The sequence below is a fragment of the Hypanus sabinus genome, chromosome 19 (genome assembly GCF_030144855.1).
Source record: "Hypanus sabinus isolate sHypSab1 chromosome 19, sHypSab1.hap1, whole genome shotgun sequence".
Classification (NCBI taxonomy): Eukaryota; Metazoa; Chordata; class Chondrichthyes; order Myliobatiformes; family Dasyatidae; genus Hypanus; species Hypanus sabinus.
The window spans coordinates 22,335,801-22,357,591 of NC_082724.1; the positions used below are offsets into that span (position 1 = coordinate 22,335,801).

Consider the following 21,791-nt stretch of genomic DNA (forward strand, 5'->3'; position numbering starts at 1 on the left):
ACCCTTTGTTCTGACACGCAGGTTCAATAATAAGAATCAAAGCAGACTGTTTCAAAATGAAAGTGCTGTAATTTCTGCTCAGGCATCACAGCGTCTAAATGTGGTAACAAACTAGCTACATGTTCAGGGAATGCAAACTTTTGCAGTCACGGAACTTCACAGCACTGATATGTGAGGGCCTCATCAGAGCAGTCAAGGGCTCCCTGTCCAATCAGAAGGCCTATCATCTAGACAAGTCCTTGTTCTCCTGCTATCAGCAAGAGGTGAGGATATGAATTTGGCTCCCTTGAAACTGACAATAACTGGTGGAGGTGTGACGAGTACAAAGGTATTGCTGTCTTCGGCATCAGCTGGTAGGTGCAGGGCATAGCTATTGATAGCTACCATGATGTGCACGGCCACTGACACAGCAGTTCGAGGCCTGCTCTTGGACTCTGGTCGAGGCTGCAGTAGAATCTCCTAGGTTAATGCATAACTGCTCCCGAGAAACACCCTCGGGGGGGGGGGGGGGCATATGGAGGTTGGCCTGTGGTTCTTCTTCCCCCTTCCACTACTCTATTCATTGTCCGACCCTCCTCACTTTTTCCACCATACTGCACACTGAGAGGAATGGGCAGAGACTCCTGTGCCTGCCAGATACATAGTCTGGGTGAAGCCAGCAAAATGTTCCAGTCCGCAGCTGCGCTCCATGTAGCCCTCAGAAACTCTGACAGTACTTGCAAACACCAGCAACTATTTCTTGACACATCAATCACCAAAAGATATGCAGATCTTTGATAAACAAGAGAAAATCTGCAGATGCTGGAAATCTAAGCAACACATAAAAAATGTCAGAGGAACTCAGCAGGCCAGGCAGTATCTATGGAAAGAGTGTACAGTCAAGGCTTCACCTATCATCTTGTGTTTCCCTCTCCCCTCCCCCCCCCTTTTAAATCTACTCATCAGCTTTTTCTCCCCAGTCCTGCCAAAGGGTCTTGGCCCAAAATGTCGGCTGTACTCTTTTCCATGAATGCTGCCTGGCCTGCTGAGTTCCTCCAGCATTTTCTGTGTTTTGCCAATCACTGATGATGCATTTAAATAGAACTGGCCAGGGGCTGTGACTCCTCTGCTGGCCTGTCCATGCAAGTTGACACCATCTGCATCTTGGGAGTCCCGTTTCCAGCACTAGCAATAAACGTAAACAGCATTATAAAAATTATTTAAAGTGTTTACAATGCAGTGCAGTAACAGGCAAAAACAATGGTAGGGTGAAGGTGGAGGTGGCCATTCTAAAACCATTCTAAAATGGTTGATCAGGTTAACTGCCTGGGGAAAGAAACTTCTCAGATGCCATGAATTTTTTTAAAATTCTGTTTTAATAACCCTATCGCACTTTGCAGAAGGGAGTTTTTGGAAAAGGCAGATGCTGGATGGGGATTGTCCACAATACCGCTATTGTCTGTGTCTGTGCGCACGCGCATGACACTGAAAATACAAAGCAGAATAGGGGGGTACTACTATGCCCAAACAACGAATAAGTATGGGAGGGGGTTCAACAGGCCACGACTCAATGATCATGGATTATTCATCCTACTGACACTCAGGAAAATCAACAAGAATGGAATTGTCAAAGGTATGGTTGTGTAAGCAAAAAGGCAAGCAAACAGCTGTTTTTTTCTACATACCAATGGTTTATGGAAAAATATCTTGTGTCAGGTTATTTCCTGTACACTGAAATCTATTTTTCATATACTTGAGATTACGGACATGTATCAAATGCTGCTTGATCCACGAGCTGCTTAAAAGCTACTATTATAACCTGCTTCATCTAGTACGGATGAAATTTCTTCTTTACCTGATATAAAATTACAGCTTCAATTCAACCCTGCTGCGCACAAAGCTTGTACTGAATAGGAAATAAATGGATCTCAGAAAAGTTAAGACGATAATCCAATCAAAAGGTTCAGATAACCTAAAGCATACAAGAAAACAAAGCTATTTTAGTTCTCCAAAGCAATAATAAATCTCAACTCTTACAACACTGTGGCGGAGTTTACTTATTCATACGCTATCCAATAACTAGAGGTGTCGCAATTCACTTATCGGTAATATACCTTTCCCTGTTCTGGATGCCATTTTCATAAAAAGTCAACCTGTGTATACCAATATTGTCACTGCACACACAGTAGAACCCTAGCTGTCAGCTGAGTGGAAATTCAGCTCTCAAATGGATTTGCGGTGCCATTATAAAAATTGAACAAAAGAATTTTGTACAAACTACTTGTATAAGTATGCCTATATCATATTATACCTTACGTGATTTTCTCCCCCCCCCCCCGTCTGTAAATAATTTTAAAAATAGCAATAGTATAACTGAGTAAAGCAGTTAATATTGGCTGCATTTAATCAGGTATTGTAAATAATTTTTATGTAAAGGCCTTAAACCAGGGGTTCCCAACCTTTTTTATGCCATTCTGCCATTCTACAATTAACCAAGGGGTCATTGGACCCCAGGCTGGAAAGCCCTGATTGAGGCAAAGACTAAATCTCCCAGCATCCAAAGTGCCAGCACAGAATTGCATACTCTCATCTGAGGAACAAGGCCACATTTCAGTTTTCGAACCATGTTGTAATATTGGGACTAGTTTTCTAACTGCTCACTTCCAGTAGATAACCTGCACATTCTGAAGATCTGCTAGCATAAGATTTATTAACATGGCCTAAGAAAGTGGCAGAGGCCACCTTTTTTTCAACCCAGTGTTTTCTGCATGGTGCAAGGATCTGTTGAAGTGGTTGCACAGCTTGTTAGATCAATTTGGAGGGTAGATACTTAAGATGCAACACATGCTGCTGTAAAAGATTTAAGTCACAACCCACACTGAATAAACGACTAATGTGAATCAGCTGGATCTTTACAACACAGTAACCTTGCATTTTATTGATGCTAGCCTTCTAATGCATTTTAAAAGACAACAATTCAAATAGTGAATTTGTATATTGAATATTAGCTTTGATCCAGGATTAGTCAGGGATTCCGGAACAGTTGTACAGTCATAGTAAGAAGGACAGCATATCAAAAACACTGGCATAGTGAACTGACAGGTGTAGCACCAAATGCATTAAATTACTGGACATTGCCAAGTAAACAGCCAATGCTTCCATTTGGAAGTGACATTATCCAGTTAAATCCAGCCTATGATTTAATCAAGTCCTGAAAGAGAAATAAAGCAAGCAAAAGCAAATACAGACCCGGGGAAGAAAAAGTCAGAAATATTTCTCATTTTATAAACTCCCAAAGTAATTTGCAAGTTTAAACAGTAAGATAGCCCTTTTATCTTTAAGAAAGATACTATAACAAATAACTCATGTAGGTCTTTATGAGCTTTAGACTATATTGCACTACCAGAGATTACGCCAGTCATTGTAAGGTCCAGACTCAATCATTAAGTAGTTGGTTATACATATTAGTACCTATTCAGGCAAACTATAAACTGTTTGGCTTGGTTGAAAGAGAAATGTAAAAACAACTATAATATTAAGTTTGAACAACTTCTACTCCTGCCAAATTCAATTAGATGCTCTCAGTATTTTTGTATAAAACAATTAAAAACAGCTAAAACAACTGCTATCCTCATCCATTTGGTAGTTTTGAAATCAGTGAAGTACAAGACTATTAAAATATTTTATTTGCAGAACAGATCACTTATGGTGGGTATATTAAAAACACGGAGTCAATTTTTTCATTATTTTCTTTCACTTTTCATATATTCTTCAATTTCAAAGGAAGAGAATATTACAACTTATGCTAGAATGTAATTACTACTATGTGAGTAAATGTGACCGAGTTTGTACCAGCAAGATGTCACAAGCTGAAAATTAGTTGATTAGTCTACTTATGACATTGTCAGTTCAGAAAATGTTTCCAAAAAAGGGAAATATCTCAATTAATAAGATTTCCAACATCTTCCCAAGTCTACCTTCACTAAAACAAGTCACCACCTAACATTCCCAAATCTCTGTGCAGACATTTTCAGTACCTCCTATGGATCTATATTATTCCCTGCTTCTTCCAGTTGAAATTGCTGAACCTGCCAGACAGAAAAAAAAATTCTCTCAAGCATACTTCAAGTGCTTTCCTTTGAATTCTCTATTACTCAAGCTCCTAATCCTCCAGCCTTTCTGGTTTGCAGTTGTCTGTAATGTAACAATACCTATAGAGACTGACATTAATAAACAATAGGCTTCCCCTCTTTTACTTCAGCACTAAGACATGTATAACAAGATTAAATGGACTTTAAATACTGTGGGAGAAATTTACGCCTGTTTTATCAGCAGTGTTTACATCCCAAATGTACCATCCTGATAACATACTTAAGACTCCTGTTTAGAATTACCCAATCTGATATCATGGACCATATTTTTATTACTAATCATATGTATAATCAGATGAATCACATATTCATGGAATAGAATTTGAAATATGGGCATGATTGAATTTCCCAGCTCATCTACTCATCTTATGTACTTGCATAAAACATTATCCCATTGTTTTCCAAATTACAAAAAAAATATAAAAACTATGAAAATTATTTAGCAATACATTTTCAATGTATTTCTACAGATGAACTTTGGAAATTTTTACCATAAGTGAAAAGAAATGAAAGATAATTTACCCTTCTTCCAGCCTCATTGTTATGCAGATTCATAAATGTCCTGGCACTATCATAAGTTCCTTTCTGATAGATCTTCTCCCTTTCCCTGGCGTCCACGAACTCCTTTGCAAACCTGTAGCCATACTCTACATTATCACCGCAGCCGCCCCACAGCCAGTCACGTGGTAAATCCTTGGGCCTTGCAGTGCGGCTGCAGCCACATGTGGCCAGCTCCCCCTCACGACAAGCTCGGCTGATAGCATGCACCACTCCAGCAGCAGAAATCCCATAGGTGAAGGCAGTTTCTCGGCTTCCTAATAAAATAATACATAAATGGATTCAATGCAGAGGAGTAAATCAATCAGCTGTGTTTAAAAGTAGACTAATTCAAATCAGTTTAATAACAGACTTTTTCTCTATGTCAAAGCTATCTGCGAAGAATCTTAAAGGACTTCTAGTAGTTTCATAAATAAAAAAGTTGTACATCTTACATATTATTCAAAAAGGGAGTATGTGTTTTCCTGCTATAACACAGGAAAATAACCATCTCCCTCAAACTGCTTGCAGTACAATTCTGAAGTATAGTTAAGAATATGCTCATGGTTTACAGTTTTAATATTTAACATTTGAACCAAAATCTCCATGTTAAGTTGAAACAAGAAAAGCAAAATTAGCACTTGAGTAATTTGCAACCTTGTCCTGATAGATCTTTTGATCATTTCCAACAGAGGAAAGATCTGCACTGCAGATGTTAACTCAGCCAACAGTTTTTGCTTTGGACATAATTGTCAAACTGGGTATAAACTGTGCTCAAATTTGCCCTGCATATAAGTAGGCTATTTTTGGCTCAAATTTCTGCTGAAGTTCATTTGCATATCATCTACCACAAAACCTTCCACGAAGCAGCCGAATCAGGAAGCAGTCCAAGTAAATTATTGGAAGTTCCTCTGTATAAATTCAAGAACATTAAATGGTGTCTTTTTATTATTATAGCTAAAAATATATTTATACTGCACAAAGCACAAGCATTTAAATTAGTCTTGTCCTCTCCCTGCAACCCAAATTTTAACAACTGAGGTGACTGAAGTTACCACAGGGCCAGTTACTAGTTACTGACAAATACTCAGAAGATTTAAAGCAAAATGTGTTTAAAGTATTTAACATTCGCGTGCTAGATTCCTTCCAAATACAAGTCAGGTTCTTTTGGATGCTGTACAGACAGAAGCAATTCCTAAGAAGCTGCAAAATGAGTTACTTCACTGAAGGCATGTGGTCATTGTTATAGGTGAGGCTGGACTCTGCCCTGATGCATTTTCCACCAGCACGTTTGAAGTAACGCATTTTCTTCCATTAGTTTAGCTGATATGGTGTGAATTCAGCTGAAAGAAATGCATGTGCCTATTCAATCTAGTACATAAAAACTGAAATTGAACAAAAATTCAGGAAGAGAAAGAACATAAGCCTTGCTCGCCTTGTGATTGGTCCAGCAATATAATGCAACTTCTACTGACAAAATGTTCGAAAAGGTTGCTTGCCATTTGGGAGTAATAAAAGTCCAGATTAACTTTTCACTTGTCATTTTAACCCAAGCAAATAAAATTGAATAAATTATAGCTTTGGTGCAGGCAAGGAGTTTTCCTGTTGGTTGGAGAAGTGCTATAAGAGGCCACATAAGGCTCAGATGGAAAAGAAAAGCAAAGGGACTGTGAGGGGTTCCAGATGGAAGAATGCAACTTGAAAGCAAGCTAGTTTCTATGCACTTCAGCTGACCAAAGCTGGAAAGTAATTAGCCCAAGGCATGTTGCCAGTGGTGCTGCAAAATAACTGAGACCAAAGTTAAAAAAAAGGAAAAGCAATAAAAGTTTCAATATTATACAAAATCAATCTGAAATAAAAAATGAAGCTGAGTTATTATACCGAGCTTAAGCTATTGTAATTCTCAATACTTCAAAACAGAAAATGTGTTACTAGACACCGGCCAGAAATGGACTTGGGAACTGTAGCTGTGATGAACATAGTCCTGCCCAGGATTAAGCGTGCTTTTAAGTGGTATTGTTTAATGGATTTAAACATATTGTGGATAATTTGGATGAAAATTAGTTTGAATCAATAATGTCATTCCATGACAGCAGTTTGAGATTAGAAGTAATGCTTCACACATATTATGAAAAGACAGCTTGAACTTTTTATGACTTCAGGTCATTCCTGAGTGTTTTCAGTGAATTAGTTCTTTTGTTTAAAGTTTAGTTATTGAAGTAATGTAGGAAATGTGGCAGCCAAGTTGTTCACAATAAGTTGCCACAAATATTAAAGTGATAATGATTGGATAATGATATTTTAGTGGCATTGATTGGAAGGATAATCATTCAATTCAATTGTAGAAGCAAGCTGTTAAACTTGAAGATAGTAAAATTGTATGAATCAAAAAATCTATTTCAAATATACATTATTTAAATGGCAAAAACTGGAAGATGTCAGAAATACTCAGCAGGTCAGGACACTGCACAAATGCTGAGCATTGCCAATATTTTCCTTTTGGATTTCCAGCATTCATGTTTTATACTTCTAATTTAGATAACATACACCTGACTGGTTCAGTGAAACTCTTTTCCTAAACATGGCCTTCTCAAAAACTCACTCAAAACCAGCTGAGGAGTAAATTTCACCATCAATAGCCTTTAACTTCTACAACTGTTCAGCTCCTAAAAATATCCAAATGCTCTCACCAAAATATGAAAGCCAAGCAGGTACAATAGCTTTGTTGAAGGTAATCAGTTTTAAGGGGTTAGATTTATAACAAAATTGAGTTACCAGTTCAAGCTTCTTTTTGCTTAAGCTTTTACAGGTCTTCGTCTTAATTTTCAGCAGTGAAACAAGCATTTCTATCCAGACCCTCTTAACATCAAGATTTGAACATCAAGTCTCAGAGCTTCCACAATGGAGACGTCTGATGGTGAGGGATTTACAAAGCTGTAGTATACCTTCAGCCTTGCAACTACAAACAGTAATTTACAACTATTGGTCTCAGAACACAAGTGCAACCTCTCCCTGGTAATCTTTTTCATTAAATCGAATATTTTGAATTGTTCAACTGATTTTATTTTACTTTAAATACAACAAAGCAATAATGGTAGATGGGGAGATTTTATGATGATGGGATATAGTAGAGAAGTAAAGAAGAACTATTCCTGGATGAAGTCAGAAGACAAAAATACTTCCAACACCATAAAAGAAAAAAAAAGTCAAATTAACTGACAAGAGTGGGAATTCTTCTGGCTCAAAACTAAATGGTAATGCTTAAAATAGATTTTTAAAAGGCTGAGGATAACTAGAATGAATACCAGTTTTCATTGGTTTGAACATGCAGGGAGGGAAGCAGGAAAATAATATGACAGACAAAATGTCGACACTTTTTTTTCCAGTTTGTACAGTTATGTGAGCCGAAAAAGCAGAGTTCTTCAAAAACACACATACAGTAGTGTGCACACACATGCACGTGTACACACATATACATGCAATTCCTAAAGCGACACTGCATATATTTGGGGAGAGTATACCTATCTGCATGACCCTGCCGAAGACAGACGTGTTATCAACTGTGCTGCAGTTCCACCGCCGGTGTCTGAATTGATGTTGACATTCCTTGATGCCAGTTTTTGCACCCTCTCCAATGTATTGCATGTGATCCCGATACAACTGGCAAAGCTTCTTCTGGCCTTGAGAAAGCCCAGCCAGCTGACTACACAAAGGTTGAGCTCCTATAATATACACCTCGGGTATTTGAATTGGATTCATGGCTAAAGACCTGGAGTGGAGAGGAGGGGGAGGAGAGGGAGAGGAAAAAGTTTAGAAAGTAACATTTCTATTCACAGGCATTGTGACAACTGTAATCTGTAGAAAAATGGCCCATGCATTGGGTTAAATGTAAGATATATGGAATCTGTTAGGCATTTAAAAGAAGGACATGTGTTGGCAATTTGAGAGATCTATGTTACCTGGAGAGTTGACGTCCTCAGTAAAAGCTAAGATGAATATACCATATTGTGAAATATTTACACAAATGGCTTGCTATTTGGAAACTATATTTACTTATTAGAAATTACTGATTCATTATTTTTATTCTGCAAAGATTCCAGTTTCCATCCATTCCTGGAATACTGCAATTTAAAGCAGAACACATCACCAGATCAGCAAATATTTCCCTAGCTCAATTGAATTTCTTAGAATTATTCATCAACTGAAAGTTGGTGTTCATTTAATTATATATCAGTGTACCGTAAAGCGCATTTAACTCTGCCAATGCTGGCCAATGTTTATTTTTAACACAATAATTTTATCGAACATCGTTGTGCATCCCCCTCGCTCTCGAGATAGCAAAGATCTTTTTCCCCTTGCAAACAATCATTTCAAAGCTGATTTTGAGTTTTTAACATTGTCCCGTTACGTGTAACAGAAACAACCTAACCGTGCATTCAAATACATCGCCTCTGTGCGACAATACGGCAAGATGTAATAAAGATATGTGAATATAGCTTGCTTTATATTTATTTTGACAAGCATGGGAGAAATAGAAGATGCGACGAAATTGAAAGAATGACAACACCATGGCGGACCGACTCAAACTTGAACAATCAAGGCGAGTTCGATTCCCCAAAGTGGCAACATTAAAAAAAAACTAATGGGAAGATTCGTCTGTACGAGGAACTATCCCCCTTTTAACATTTCCTAACGTCGCGCTCTGGTTTAGGACACTGCATCAACGGGCGAGTCGCCGCAGGATTACTGGAACTGCTCTGGCTCTACAGCAAGCGAAGCGATTTCCAATTTTCCATCTCTGAAAGAAGAACTTTACTGTGGACTTCGCTTGCGCAATTAAAACATTTCAAGGATCTAACGTGAAACGAATATTACTTCCCATCGAAAGAAAAATTATGGCCACGTACGACAGCTGAAGCACTGGGATAATATCGACATGTATGCCCATTTATAACATGGCTGTGTTAAAATGGATTTGCCCGGCAACGTAAATACTCTAGAGATAAACCCGCACCCGTGACATTGAAAGCTAACTTATAGTAGAGATAAGATTCCTTTTCAACAAACGTTTACTCACCACCACGAGCTTGCTTCTACTAGGACTTGTTTGCATCCCGATAAGAGAGTGACAGTAACCAACAGGTACCTCCAGGCCATGACACTTTTCAAAGCTGAGTAAATCGCTCCTTGCACTGTCTCCGTTCCACTCTGCATAACATAAATCACAACGTATGCACATCAAGGAAACCAGGGAGAATAGACAAACGTTCATCAGAATTTTGACTAGCTACAGAACAACGCTACTAAGAACCTCGAGGTGAAAAGGTAGCTCCATGTGTGTAAGGACCATCTTTAATCTCCTATTGGCTGACCATCAATTACACTGATTCATAGGCATCTGGTATAATTTAACAGATGTGTTTGAATCACCGTAATTGGCGGACAATTACAATCCAGTCTTAAAAGACCATTTGTCATTAGGTTGCTGTTACGCCTCAGTAAAACAAAGGCTGATGTCTGACGTAATCACCTACTTGGAATAATATTAGCAGGAATATTTTGATAGCGTGTTCTAAATCACCAGCAAAATCGGGTAATACGGTAACTCTGGAACGTGGAAGTCATTTTCAACATATCAATGAATATTTCGCGCATATAGAAATTCCCTTGATGTTTGCGGACTGTTTCCAATGATCGTGTACCTATCTGTTTTTGATGGTTTTGAGTTATAGCCAAAATAACGAAATCAAAAGGGAGAACTCCCCTAACTATTCTCGTAGGAGGTGATAATTTAACAATAAATACTCGCCAAGAGGCAGGAACTCCTACCCTGAGGTTTGGCGTACAAAATACAAGAATTGATCTATGGAAGGAATTTGACAACATGCTGAGGCGGGATTCTTCAGAACACTAGAATCATTCTAATCTTCTGGAAACGATACATAATTGGTAATCATCGCGCAACTAAATCCACTCGTATGCCCGCTGGTTGTTACTTTAAATATTAGTCATGACATTGATCATCACGAGAATAGGTCCAGTCTATGCGAGTTTATACAAAAGAAAGACGGGATTCGGGCACAAACACTGTACCCAAGTTCCTAGACTATTTACAAAAGATCAAAAATAACTGTGAGAATAAGATTTGTTGACACGGTGAGTATCTATTTCTACTGGGTAAGAATATATTTCTATTTAGAATTTCAAATATACAACCTCGGGCAATCACTTTAAGGATGCTTTTTTGAAAGGTAGAATACTGGAAAACTTCTAACTCCACTCATTTGGCATTGACTCATCTGTCTGAACGACATTTCCCTCGGGATGAAACACTTCCCCAAAAGGTGACAATTACTTAGAAAACTTTCAGAATCAGAATCAGGTTTAATATCACCGGCGTATGTCGTGAAATTTGCTGTATTTGCGACAGCAGTACAATGCAATACGCAATGATAGAAACAAAAACTGTGAATTACTGTGAACTTCAAACGTTTTCCCGAACTTAATAGAAATAAAAGCAAATGCCGCCCACCAACATTTTAGATGCGTCAAAAAAAGACTAGGAGAATGCTATTTCGTGCTAAACTGTAGCAACAAAAATCTAAAAACATAATAGTAATAGCAAACAGAGCAAGTAAATTAATTGACTTTCTTTCACAAGTCAAATCCAAAAGAAGTCGTCGCGAAAGTGCATATCAGTGACCGCACGGTAAACTAAGGGACATTCTAGGTAACACATGATTGTTCAGCCGGATAGCCCTGTAGCTTGGCGCAATATTAAGTCTTCAATATATTTGCCTCCGCACATTCAATTTTTAGTCTATGTTCACTCAGTGGGGCTCTGCGTTGGGGTAAGAATTATATTTTCTGAAATACAACTTGCCGAGTTTCACAGCTTCCCACAATTCGCCAGGTGAATATAATGGAAATACCCACCACAGTTCAACTAAGGCGATAAATTCCACTGCAGATACCGAGTCCAAAACGCAAACTCCATTTGAAGCGCAATTCTCTAAACGACCTTTTATGTTTGGCAGCGCTAAAACGAATTAATTTTATTGACAAAGTACTCACCCCAATACAAGTTCGAACTTAAGCCAACACTTGAAGGGATCTGTATTTTGAATTCATAATTAGTTTATTCCCTACACTTTGTCGACCCCGACTTAACTGTCAAAGTATGAAATTTCTAAAGTATTTATTTTCTACAAAGCCATATAAATACTTCCGTCACCAATGTTTAATCAAGTCCTACCACTGAAACATCTGTTCTCTATGTTACCATGCTGCAGTGTATCTGACTTTTTTTTAAATCCTAAATAGAACTGCACCGCACCCATAAATTAAAGATCCTTTCAATTTCCAGCCTAGCCGTGTTCCTGTTTCCAATTCTAGACTGCAGTTGCGCAACTCCTTTTGCTGGTTTCCATTTGGGAAGCATGATATCAAATTATTCCAGAGAAGTTTCATCACAATTTACATATTGTAATTATTTCCGCTCGGCCCTTTGATATTGACATCCTATTCTATTTTTGGCAGGATATAGAGAAACGACGTTAGGGTTTCCCCCCCCCCCTCACATTGTAGGGCTGCGCAAGAGCAATTATTGTCTACAAGCACATTAAAATCTAATCCAACGGATTTGTTTGAAAACCTGAGTGACATTTAAAATGTTTACGTTTCAGCTAGAACAATTCCCCTAAAGAACCAGAAGTACAAAGCACCAGCAAAGTGCGATCCACGTGCAACGTAAAACTTTTACATTGATTGCCAGAACTGTGCATATGGATATGATTGAATGGTTCTACCAGTTGTGCTGTTGGCGTGAAAATGTACAGCCAACGGGCCGGTGATGCTGAACACTCGTCAACATACTCAAACTGCATCAAAAAGGAATCCATAAATTTGAACGAAGACTAAGGTTTAGTTTCTGCAAAATAAAAAAGACGAAGAAAAAGACGTCTATCTTCCAAAGATGGGTTTCTATAATCCATTGTATTAACATATAATGGATATGTACACGTTACATTAGCATTTTGTAATGTATATACTGTAGTTGAACTCATCTCCATCGTTTGAGCATTTTCCTCGTGTCAGACAACTTTCTTCTCGAATTCGTAATTAGAAACTGCAATTTTCTACAGATTAATCTTATTTTACCAAAGGCTACCGGTAGATATTCACATGTTAAAAAGATCGAATGTTAAAGTAACAGTGAGTTTCTTCCGCACCCCTACAAAAGAAAACGAAACAGCCATCTAATAATCAGCCTCCCGCCAGACTAAGAAGAAATATGTGTAGGAGAAACCTTTGTTTGCAAACGGGAACGCATCAGGGATTGAAGAAGGTAACATTATTTTCGGTTCAGATTGAAAATAAGGGGTCTGAAAGCTAGTCATAGTCAACAGGTATCCTCACTAAATAGAAAGTTATTTAATAGTAATGTTATATTTATTATTGGTCTCTACCCTCAACACACACACACACACACACACACACACACACACACACACACACACACACACACACACACACACACACACACACACACACACTCACACTCACACTCTACCACCAGCTTTTACAACCAATGTTTGCTCTACTTGTTCACATGCCAGCATTTAAAATTTAGTTCAAAGTGCTATCAGGTATGTTGCCTGTTCTATAATGTATTTGCAAATGTATCTAATCTAGGACATTAAAAAGCTCAGATTTTCTACCAGGATAGACCTGAAGACAATTGGATCCCAAAACTTTAATCATATTTCAGAAACAGATGAAGATCCAGCTGCTTGCTTGTAAAAGCAAGGTGTTCATGTCATCCTCAGTACACAAATATATTACAATTGAATAATTTAAACATTAAAAATCTGTCACTGCATGTTTTTTTTAACCATCATAGCCTTCGTCCATTATGGGTATGGAGTGAAATAAATATGTGAAACTTGAGATGTTATTTATCAATTGCTTCAGAAGGTTAAATATGAAATAAGCTTATGTTAAACTGGTTCTAAAATATAACAGTAAGTCAAGAATTTAACAGTATTAAATGTGAATCCCCCAAAGCAATTTTCAGAGAAACTGACATATCTTAAGATGAGTTTTAACAAAAAGGCATGTTCCTGGGTATTTAATAGTGATTAGAAAGCAAGATGTAACTGATATAATTTGGCATATATATAGATAGGTAGATGCAGAAAGTTAAACAGCTAATCTTAAAGGAATCTTTCTTACGAAGAATGAACTATACATGCATGCATCAATATGTCCACATGCCATAATCTACCGATCTCTACTTCCAAGCTAACTGCATTAGATATTCAAATACCATCTGTGTTTCATTATTATAGAGATAATTAAAGCTCTGGAAGTCAGTGTTAACTTTAAATCGGAGCCAATGATAGTCATTGAAAACCTAATTCTGATTAAATCAAAGTATTGAGAATAAATCTGTGTAATCACACAATTGGACTGTTGGTTACAGCGGAATTTAAAGTATACTGCAATTCAAGATATTCAAATGCATTTTTAAAACGAAGCATATACAGTATAGCTCTCGGACCAATTTAATCGGGTTAAGTGTTGAAAAGGGCCCACAGTTAGACTGAGATAGCCTTTCAATGTTGCGGGATCTGTGGTACAATAACTCCGCCATGGACAGTCCCAACCCCGGCTACGGAAGGAGGACTGGGCATGGGGCTAACAACCCTATCCGAGGGGGCGGGGAGGGGGGAGAACAGTGCTACAGAAATGCCAAAGATCTCATGCCTGGGACAGGAAGGATCTTCGAAGGTGGGTTACACCTGGGGACCCTGACGAGCTAATGTCGCGGCCTATGCCCCTGTAAAGGTGATGGGGCTTAAGTGGTACCGGATATCAAGTGGTAGCAGAGAACACTGAAGCGATTTTTTTTTAACAAACAAACCTCGATTTAAGGGGATTAAGGCTTCTATACTTTCTAGGCAAACGGACCCCATGGTTAAAAGAAACAAAATATAAACCCACAGCAGATACGCATGAGTGGAAATAGAGGTATTTGACATTGCCTGTACACAGTTACGGTAACGGTAAAACTCCATTTCATCATGCCCTTAGACTTTTTAGTGAGGGTATGGTTCACGTTAATTCCAGTCGTCAGACCGAAAGATAAAATAACATGTTCTGCAGGCTCTGTTTTGCTTTTCATGTTTTATCACTGAAATATTCAGACTGCAATCTGATACACTAACAGATGATAGGATTGTGTGGAGTCAACCGTCCTTCTACGGCTGTTTGATGATAATCAATGGGAGATAAGCGCACTACCGCTAGTAGTCATAATATTTGTTTACATAAAATGTACTAAGTGCACTTAGCACATGTTAGGCTAGCATCAAAAAGTTATGTAAATATCTTCGCAAGCAGAGAGGGAAAAAACTGAAACAGGAAAGAGTGTTAATCATAGAGGCAGAGTGGGGATTGTAGAAAACAGACAATACAGTCCAAAATGCGGCCAAAACCCGACATTTCCAAATTACCGCCAGTGATAGGGGGGAGATAAGACTAATGATCGATTGCAAGCCATCGTCCGAGAAAATATTCACACCTATGGGAAGCTCGCTGCTATCAGGTTCACGTGGGGGACTGGAACTATTCGTTCTTTTACTGGAAGCGGACTACAATAGAATTCTAAAACCACCGTTTTGGTTCCAATAGAGCTATAATCCAACACATCTGATCTTTCTGCTATCGTTTTACATTCCTCCAATGCAAATGATAAGCATCCAGTCTTATTGTGCCCGTCTTCAGAGAGAGGAGCAGAACGAGCCAGGCATCCCTTCTAAGTTAGTTGCTGTCTTATGACCAAACGCGAAACCGCACTGAGCAACTTTGTCTGACATCTGCATCCTAACATTAATCACCGAGGTGTCACAGCCTGTTCATTTATCACTGAGCTTGTCTCTAGGTAAACTTGCTTATCTGAAAATGCCAATGTCCAAAGCCAAATTGAAAAACAACATCAACACCGTCGCCTGTGCGAGGTTCTGACTAAGCAGACGCGTTCAGCGAGAATGATAGACAAAGTAGCCACAATTCAATGCTTCAGTCATTCCAGCCAGGACAACTCCGTGCAACAGAGGCGGGTCGCAGAAATGGACGGAGGAGAGCTCTGTACATAAAAACTACATACTTCTCCGGAATAGGGTTAAACAATATCTATCAAAATAAAAGATGGGAATTCAGCTACTGCCTTTTAGAGGATTCACAGGACATCTACGGAAATTTTTATTTAGCAATTTCTTTCATTCTTTTCGCAGTTTTGAAACAAATTATTACTTTTATAAGATTTTACTTTAAAACCGGAAAAAAGTGGAGATGTGAAAATATAATACTGGGCAAACCCGCAGGATTTGAATTTGACCGTAACCCCCCCCCCCCCCGATGTTTTTAATATATTAAACGTTTGCAGATATTTAGTTTCAAAGTCTGGAAAACAGTTTTCTCCCCTCCCGCCCGGCTCCCAGTCTGGGTGCTGAGGTTCCAAAGGTCCCGTGTTCAACACTGGGGGGCTCTCTTCCCCCTGTAATGGTTGATATGAAAGAGCGTGATGTTGGAGCCAAAACTCCTCCGAAAACAAATCATCTCAAAGCCAATAATTGAGACGATCAAGGACAATGCTCATTCTGAGTTCTGTGATTCCGGAGTTGCTTCTACACTCTCCCACATCGGCACCGGCTGTCTAGAACTCATCGCTACAAAAGCGAGTTCATCGCACTTCCGTACAAGCATTTCACATTCATCAGGTTTACACCGCGGGATAGATCCTATTGCTCCTTAAACACGCACCAATCAATTAAAACTACAATACGACTTTACAATCGACTGCACTTTGGTGTATCAATTACACCACATATTTCCTTGAATCTTTTTTCTCTTGAAATAATTTACCTTCATCACATTAAACAATAATACAGTTGATCTGTCCCTACCCCCATTTTTAAATGACTTAAGGGCCAACATACTTCTTTCCAAAGTTCTGGGTCCTTTATAGCATAGTCAATGATAAGGCTCAATCAAAATAATGTTTCAAAATTCTTAAAATCCCCATAGTAGTTATTGTGTAACGCCCTCCCTTTTACAAAACTCAAGTTCCACGATAACGATCTTTATTAAAATGCATATAGCTATTGTATTTTGGCTAAATTAAAACCAACTGGTAAATTATAAATGTGTACTTTAAAACTATTTTTGAAGGAAATGAGTCTCAAATGTTCAACTAGTACCAAAAGAAAGTGCTGGTTACTTTTGACGGTTCCCTGGCGACCCGGTTGGAGGGAATGAAAGACCAGATAAACACTAATGCTCCCCCAAATCTCAAAAGAGAGCGCGTGTCCAAGCCTTTTCCAACTGTCACCTCTAATAGTAAACTCTACTGCACCATGCGCTCTCCCCCCACCCCCAACTCACTTTGCTCTCCCACTGCCACGCTACTCTCCCCTTCTCTGCAAGGAATTCAGAATCACAGCCAGTTATGGCACGTTATGCTTACTAACATTTTATATTTCTCTAACAGGCTGCCTATTGTCTTCACTGACGCCCATGCATCTCCCGTATAATGACAAACGCTTCGCATTTCAGGTTCCCGGTCACTACTGTTAACAGTACTGTTACCTTTTCTTACTGAACACCCGCAGACCCTCACCCACCCCATCCCAGCCCCAACTCACAACATTATAAGAATTTGGCTGCTCCTGTTGGTACTTACTGCTTCCATTAAAGACTGCCCCCTCTTAACTTCGGCTCTGTAAAATTCACCGCACAATTACACTCCCTTAAAGGTCAATCGGTAACTTCAGCAATTCAGGACCATCGCAATTGTATGATAAAACGTCATTAATTGGTTTCAGTCGCTAATATTAAATTCTTGATCTTCCGAATATTTTATTAGAGGAACGGCCACAAAGCTCTGAATTGTTGTGGAATCTACTGTTGCTCTTTTTATACTGTGAATTTTCCATTCACTCCAAACTCTTAATTCAATCAGTTGACCCGTAGTAGGCGTTTAAACTTAATAGGAGTGGTTTTCTGATAAATATGTAACTTGAGCAACTGAATGCCTGTAAACTAAGAAAACATTTAATTTTAAATCAGGCATTTTCTTTCTAGGTTGGTTTTCTTTCGCTTAGCCGTCTGAATATAATTTCGGCCGCAGAATGTACGATTTCAAATGCACCAGTTTAAATTTTATTTCTTACACTTGAAGTCCGATGGCGCTCGACAATCCGGGTCTTGCGTCTATTAACTTCGCCGAACTTTTTTTTTAAAGGGAGAACGTAATATCTGAAGAGATTGGTTTTACTTGTCATCCCTTGGCAACCTCAGAACCACATCTTTCAGAAGTCCTTCCTGCCCGGGTCAGCCAGCAGTGGTTGGGGTTAACAAGCCTTCAGCTCACCGGTCATCTGAGACCACTACATAGCACTATTTTCTTCGACACTTAATTAAAATCGTGAGTTTAACAGGTTGTAAATCAAATCATATTCGTTCTAGTCACGCATTACTGTTTTATTTCGGCAGGAGTTTGTACGTTCAAGATTTACATTGGAAAAACTCAACATGCTTTCTGTAGTTACAATTCTCTACGTTCTAGAAGCATCAACTCTCCCCCCCCCCCCCCCCACCACACACACACACACACACTGACAGATTCTTAAAAATGATTCTCCGTGTGTCATTATGCCTACTTTGATTTCAGCCTGGAGCATAAATTGGGCGCTAAGAGTTTTGTTTGCAATATTTAGGGTCGTTAGTGGACAACATCGTGGAGTTAGAGCGTTAACAATAATTTTGATTAAATAGTACTTGATCTGATTTTGACTTTTCGGCTTGAGTTATTTGCGTTTAAAATGATTAACGAGTTAAACAAACGCACGAGGGACAACTCCACTAGATGGGGCTAGACACCGCTTTGAAACTTGTGGTTATTACCACACGGGTCAATATTATACTTATAACATTTAATATATTCTTGATCGGGCGTCCTCTGCGTGTATTTCGTGTTATGTCGAAACAATATGCATCCGATTAAATAATGTAAGCACAGCAATACCTGCTCTACCTTTTGGCAAAAAGTGCATGTTATCCACGTTGGAACTAGTCCTAATACGTAAGACATTTTGCTACTTATTGCATCGTATCGAGCATAAGTTCGCGTACTACAGGAAGAAGGAGAATAAAAGACGCCGTGTGCTGCTTGAAATTGTGTTAATCGGTGATGCAGAGGGTTATCAGATAGTGCGTTAGTTGGAGACTGCTTGTTAGAAAAGCCATTTTGTACAAGTAAAATGCTCTGCAGTTTTTTTTAATCTATGCAAGTGTCTCGACTGAAAACGGCTGCAAACAGATGCACTTCCTGGTAAAGCCTAATGTTAGTACACTATCGTGTCGATTTTGGAAGTGGTCACTTTCCGCACAGCTAACTCTTTTACCAAAAAAAAGTTTACGTAGAGAATTGTCGCCGAGTGCCTTGCTAATTGAACATTAAACAAAGCGTACATCTCTACCTAGAAAAGAGAGCCACGAGCGATGTTGTAGTCTGGTTGCAAACCTACCCCCATATTTCCCTGGCAAGGCGGTCGCCAAGTAATCCAAGATTACAGTATGAAGCAGGTAATTCCTCTGCGGCGATCTGGTGCTTAAAGTCTTGATCCCTACCATCAAAGCATGAAACGGGTTAAGCACGAGATGTCCTTGCAGGAAGGGCTCCTAGGATCAACGCGGTGAAAATCGAACTATTTAAACCCAGATCAATGAATTAATCGTCTCAACCGCATTCCCCTTTTTCACTGATCCAAGCGGAGAATAACACGACTATTTCTCTTCCAGGGAATGAAGGCTATTTACAACAATGTCCATCTGCAATAGAAATAATTAGTGTTCCTAACAAACTGTGGGCGTGATGTGCGGAAACACTTGGGAAGAAATAAAATATTCAGGAACAAAATGCCTTTGGCCAGATCGTCAGCAATAAACTTCCAGAGCGAAGCCCCCCATCCCCTCCCCCGCTCACACACTTCTGATCCCCGTTGGCACAGGTTTCAAACAGGCAAGCTTCGGGAAAATTTCCTTACTCAAGTCCAAATAAAGTTTCTGCTGGATCTTTGGTTGGGATTTTGCAGTCCTGTTTTCCACAGTCTTCTGAACTTCTAGCAAACCAACCTCGCTGGTAGTAATGCGTCTAGCAAACATGGTTCTAAAATTCTTGCTGACATTCTGAGGCTGTGGTCAGAAGGCTGTGTTTCAGAGCTTGGAGATTTCCCCCTGATTGCAGCCGCTAAGTATTTCCTGCGCTCCACTCTGCGGCTCACCCTTCAGCTCCGCAGAAGCAACCCCAAGCCCTTCGCATAGAATCCACTCGCGTCTGGAGCAACTGCCGGGAAGCACGGCTCAAGCGAAGCTGTGCGAGTCGGAGAGGACCATGATCCGCAAGCACCTTCCTCCTCGTCGCTTCAGTCCCTCGATCTCACCTGCCCGCTCCGATTCTCACTCTAGCTCTTCTCCTAAACTGGGGACTTTGACTCCTCCCGCAGGCGAACGACTCTGCTACTCGCGCATGCGCCGCTCACTCTGCGACCCAACTTTTCAGCAGAGTTGGATTTAATGCTGGGTATTCTGTTCCCTCCCTCCTCACTCCATTAAAAAAAGGGAGACATCAACATAATTTTGATTTTACACCGGATGTTTATTGAAGAATAACAATCCATTATCAATTACTTTGCACTTTCAAATAACTTGAAGCGAACAATAAAAACCGTAACACACTGGATGGTTGTACATACCCACATATTTATGATTGGAAGAAAACTAATAAAAAAGGGTAATAGCTTATTCATAGGTTTTGGGCCACGGGCAAAATGTGTGTACCTGAACTATTCTTTTTACTAAAATCACCTAACCACACATTTATAATTCTCGTATAAGGCGGTGGAAGAGAACAAAATAAAGTCCAAAAGCAACGCGAGAACACTGAAAGGAACCGTGAAAGTGTCCAAATGTTCTTCTTGGTACATGTATGTTTAAAGTGGCACGTGTAGATGCAGAGAAATTTTGGTTCCACTAGTTTGTATGTAGGAGAGGGTGATGATGTGATTCAGTATTTATTCAAAGGACGTGAAGGTAAAATCTTTACGCGAATTCATTCTAAATCAATCATAAACCATGGCAAATGGAAATTGTAAATACAAGTCGGACTGGGTTGCTTGGATTGGAGGGGAAGAGTTTTGATGACATCTCAAGCAGAACCTGCACCAAGGCTCACAGTTCCTTAGCTGCATTAAGTATTGACCTAAAACGCCGCTAATTCTCGCCGTCCCTACAGCTGGGCTCACTTCAGTTGGAACGGCAACAGAGAAAAGTCCGCTTGTTTATTATAAGTGTTTCTTTAAAGAATAAAATTGCTCAATTTCACGGGTAACGAATGCCGCAACACCAAACGGAAGTTGCTGCCGACAGCTCGATCACCGATTCTTCTATGCGCCCAGCGCATTTAATATCGAACAAGTGAGATTAATAGGAAATAATCGAAATTAGTCTTCCTCTGTTTTTAGAGAAATGAACCTTGGTTAGTTGTGGAGCTGCAACAGAAAAAAGTCAACAGTTTCAACACACAACCGCGAGATTGAATTGAGATCAGAAGAATCTCACTTCAGCATTACAGCCAGAGAATCGGTCGATCTTTTATCTTTCATTAAGAGAGTCCATGTATCATGCAGTGGTCTCTCTCAGTGTCATTCAGCTCCTAATGCTTCTCCAACGCTGTAATTACTGGCGGTTTTACGTCCGGAAAGGGTGGAAAAGCGACCGAGCGAGAGAGAGATCATTCCGATATTGTCTGTTAGAGCCTCTTTTTCGGGGTAACAGCAATAAAATGCTGTTCCTGCGAGGGGTGGTATTTTACATTAATAAGATTTCCTATTAGACCGAAGATCTTCGTGGTTGTTGGAAGCCATTCCCCTCCAGGAGACAAAGAAACACTGTCTGTTCAGCCTACAGTCTATGTCTAAACAGGATGCAAACCATTGCAATTATTGGTTTTTAAGTTAGAGCTCTCGAGACTTTTTGGGAAAGGTCCACTGATGGCAGTTC

The 21,791-nt window shown here is 39.4% G+C and overlaps 1 protein-coding gene across 3 annotated transcripts in view; it reads right to left on the reverse strand.

Annotated features, from left to right (window-relative positions):
• Window positions 1–20,241, reverse strand: part of wnt5a (wingless-type MMTV integration site family, member 5a) — a 33,448-nt gene extending 13,207 nt beyond the window's left edge. Inside the window, exons 1-4 of one of the 3 annotated variants that reach the window (XM_059944155.1) lie at window positions 19,778–20,241; window positions 9,745–9,875; window positions 8,189–8,436; window positions 4,653–4,945 (exon numbers count right to left, since the gene is read on the reverse strand). In XM_059944155.1, coding sequence (XP_059800138.1) covers window positions 4,653–4,945; window positions 8,189–8,436; window positions 9,745–9,824 — 621 coding nt within the window. In that variant the 5' untranslated portion in view covers window positions 9,825–9,875; window positions 19,778–20,241. Of the gene's footprint in view, window positions 1–4,652; window positions 4,946–8,188; window positions 8,437–9,744; window positions 9,876–17,412; window positions 17,559–19,258 lie in introns of those variants that run through there. The other 2 variants (XM_059944154.1, XM_059944153.1) reach the window with 2 other exon arrangements.
• Window positions 20,242–21,791: the final 1,550 nt, after the last annotated feature.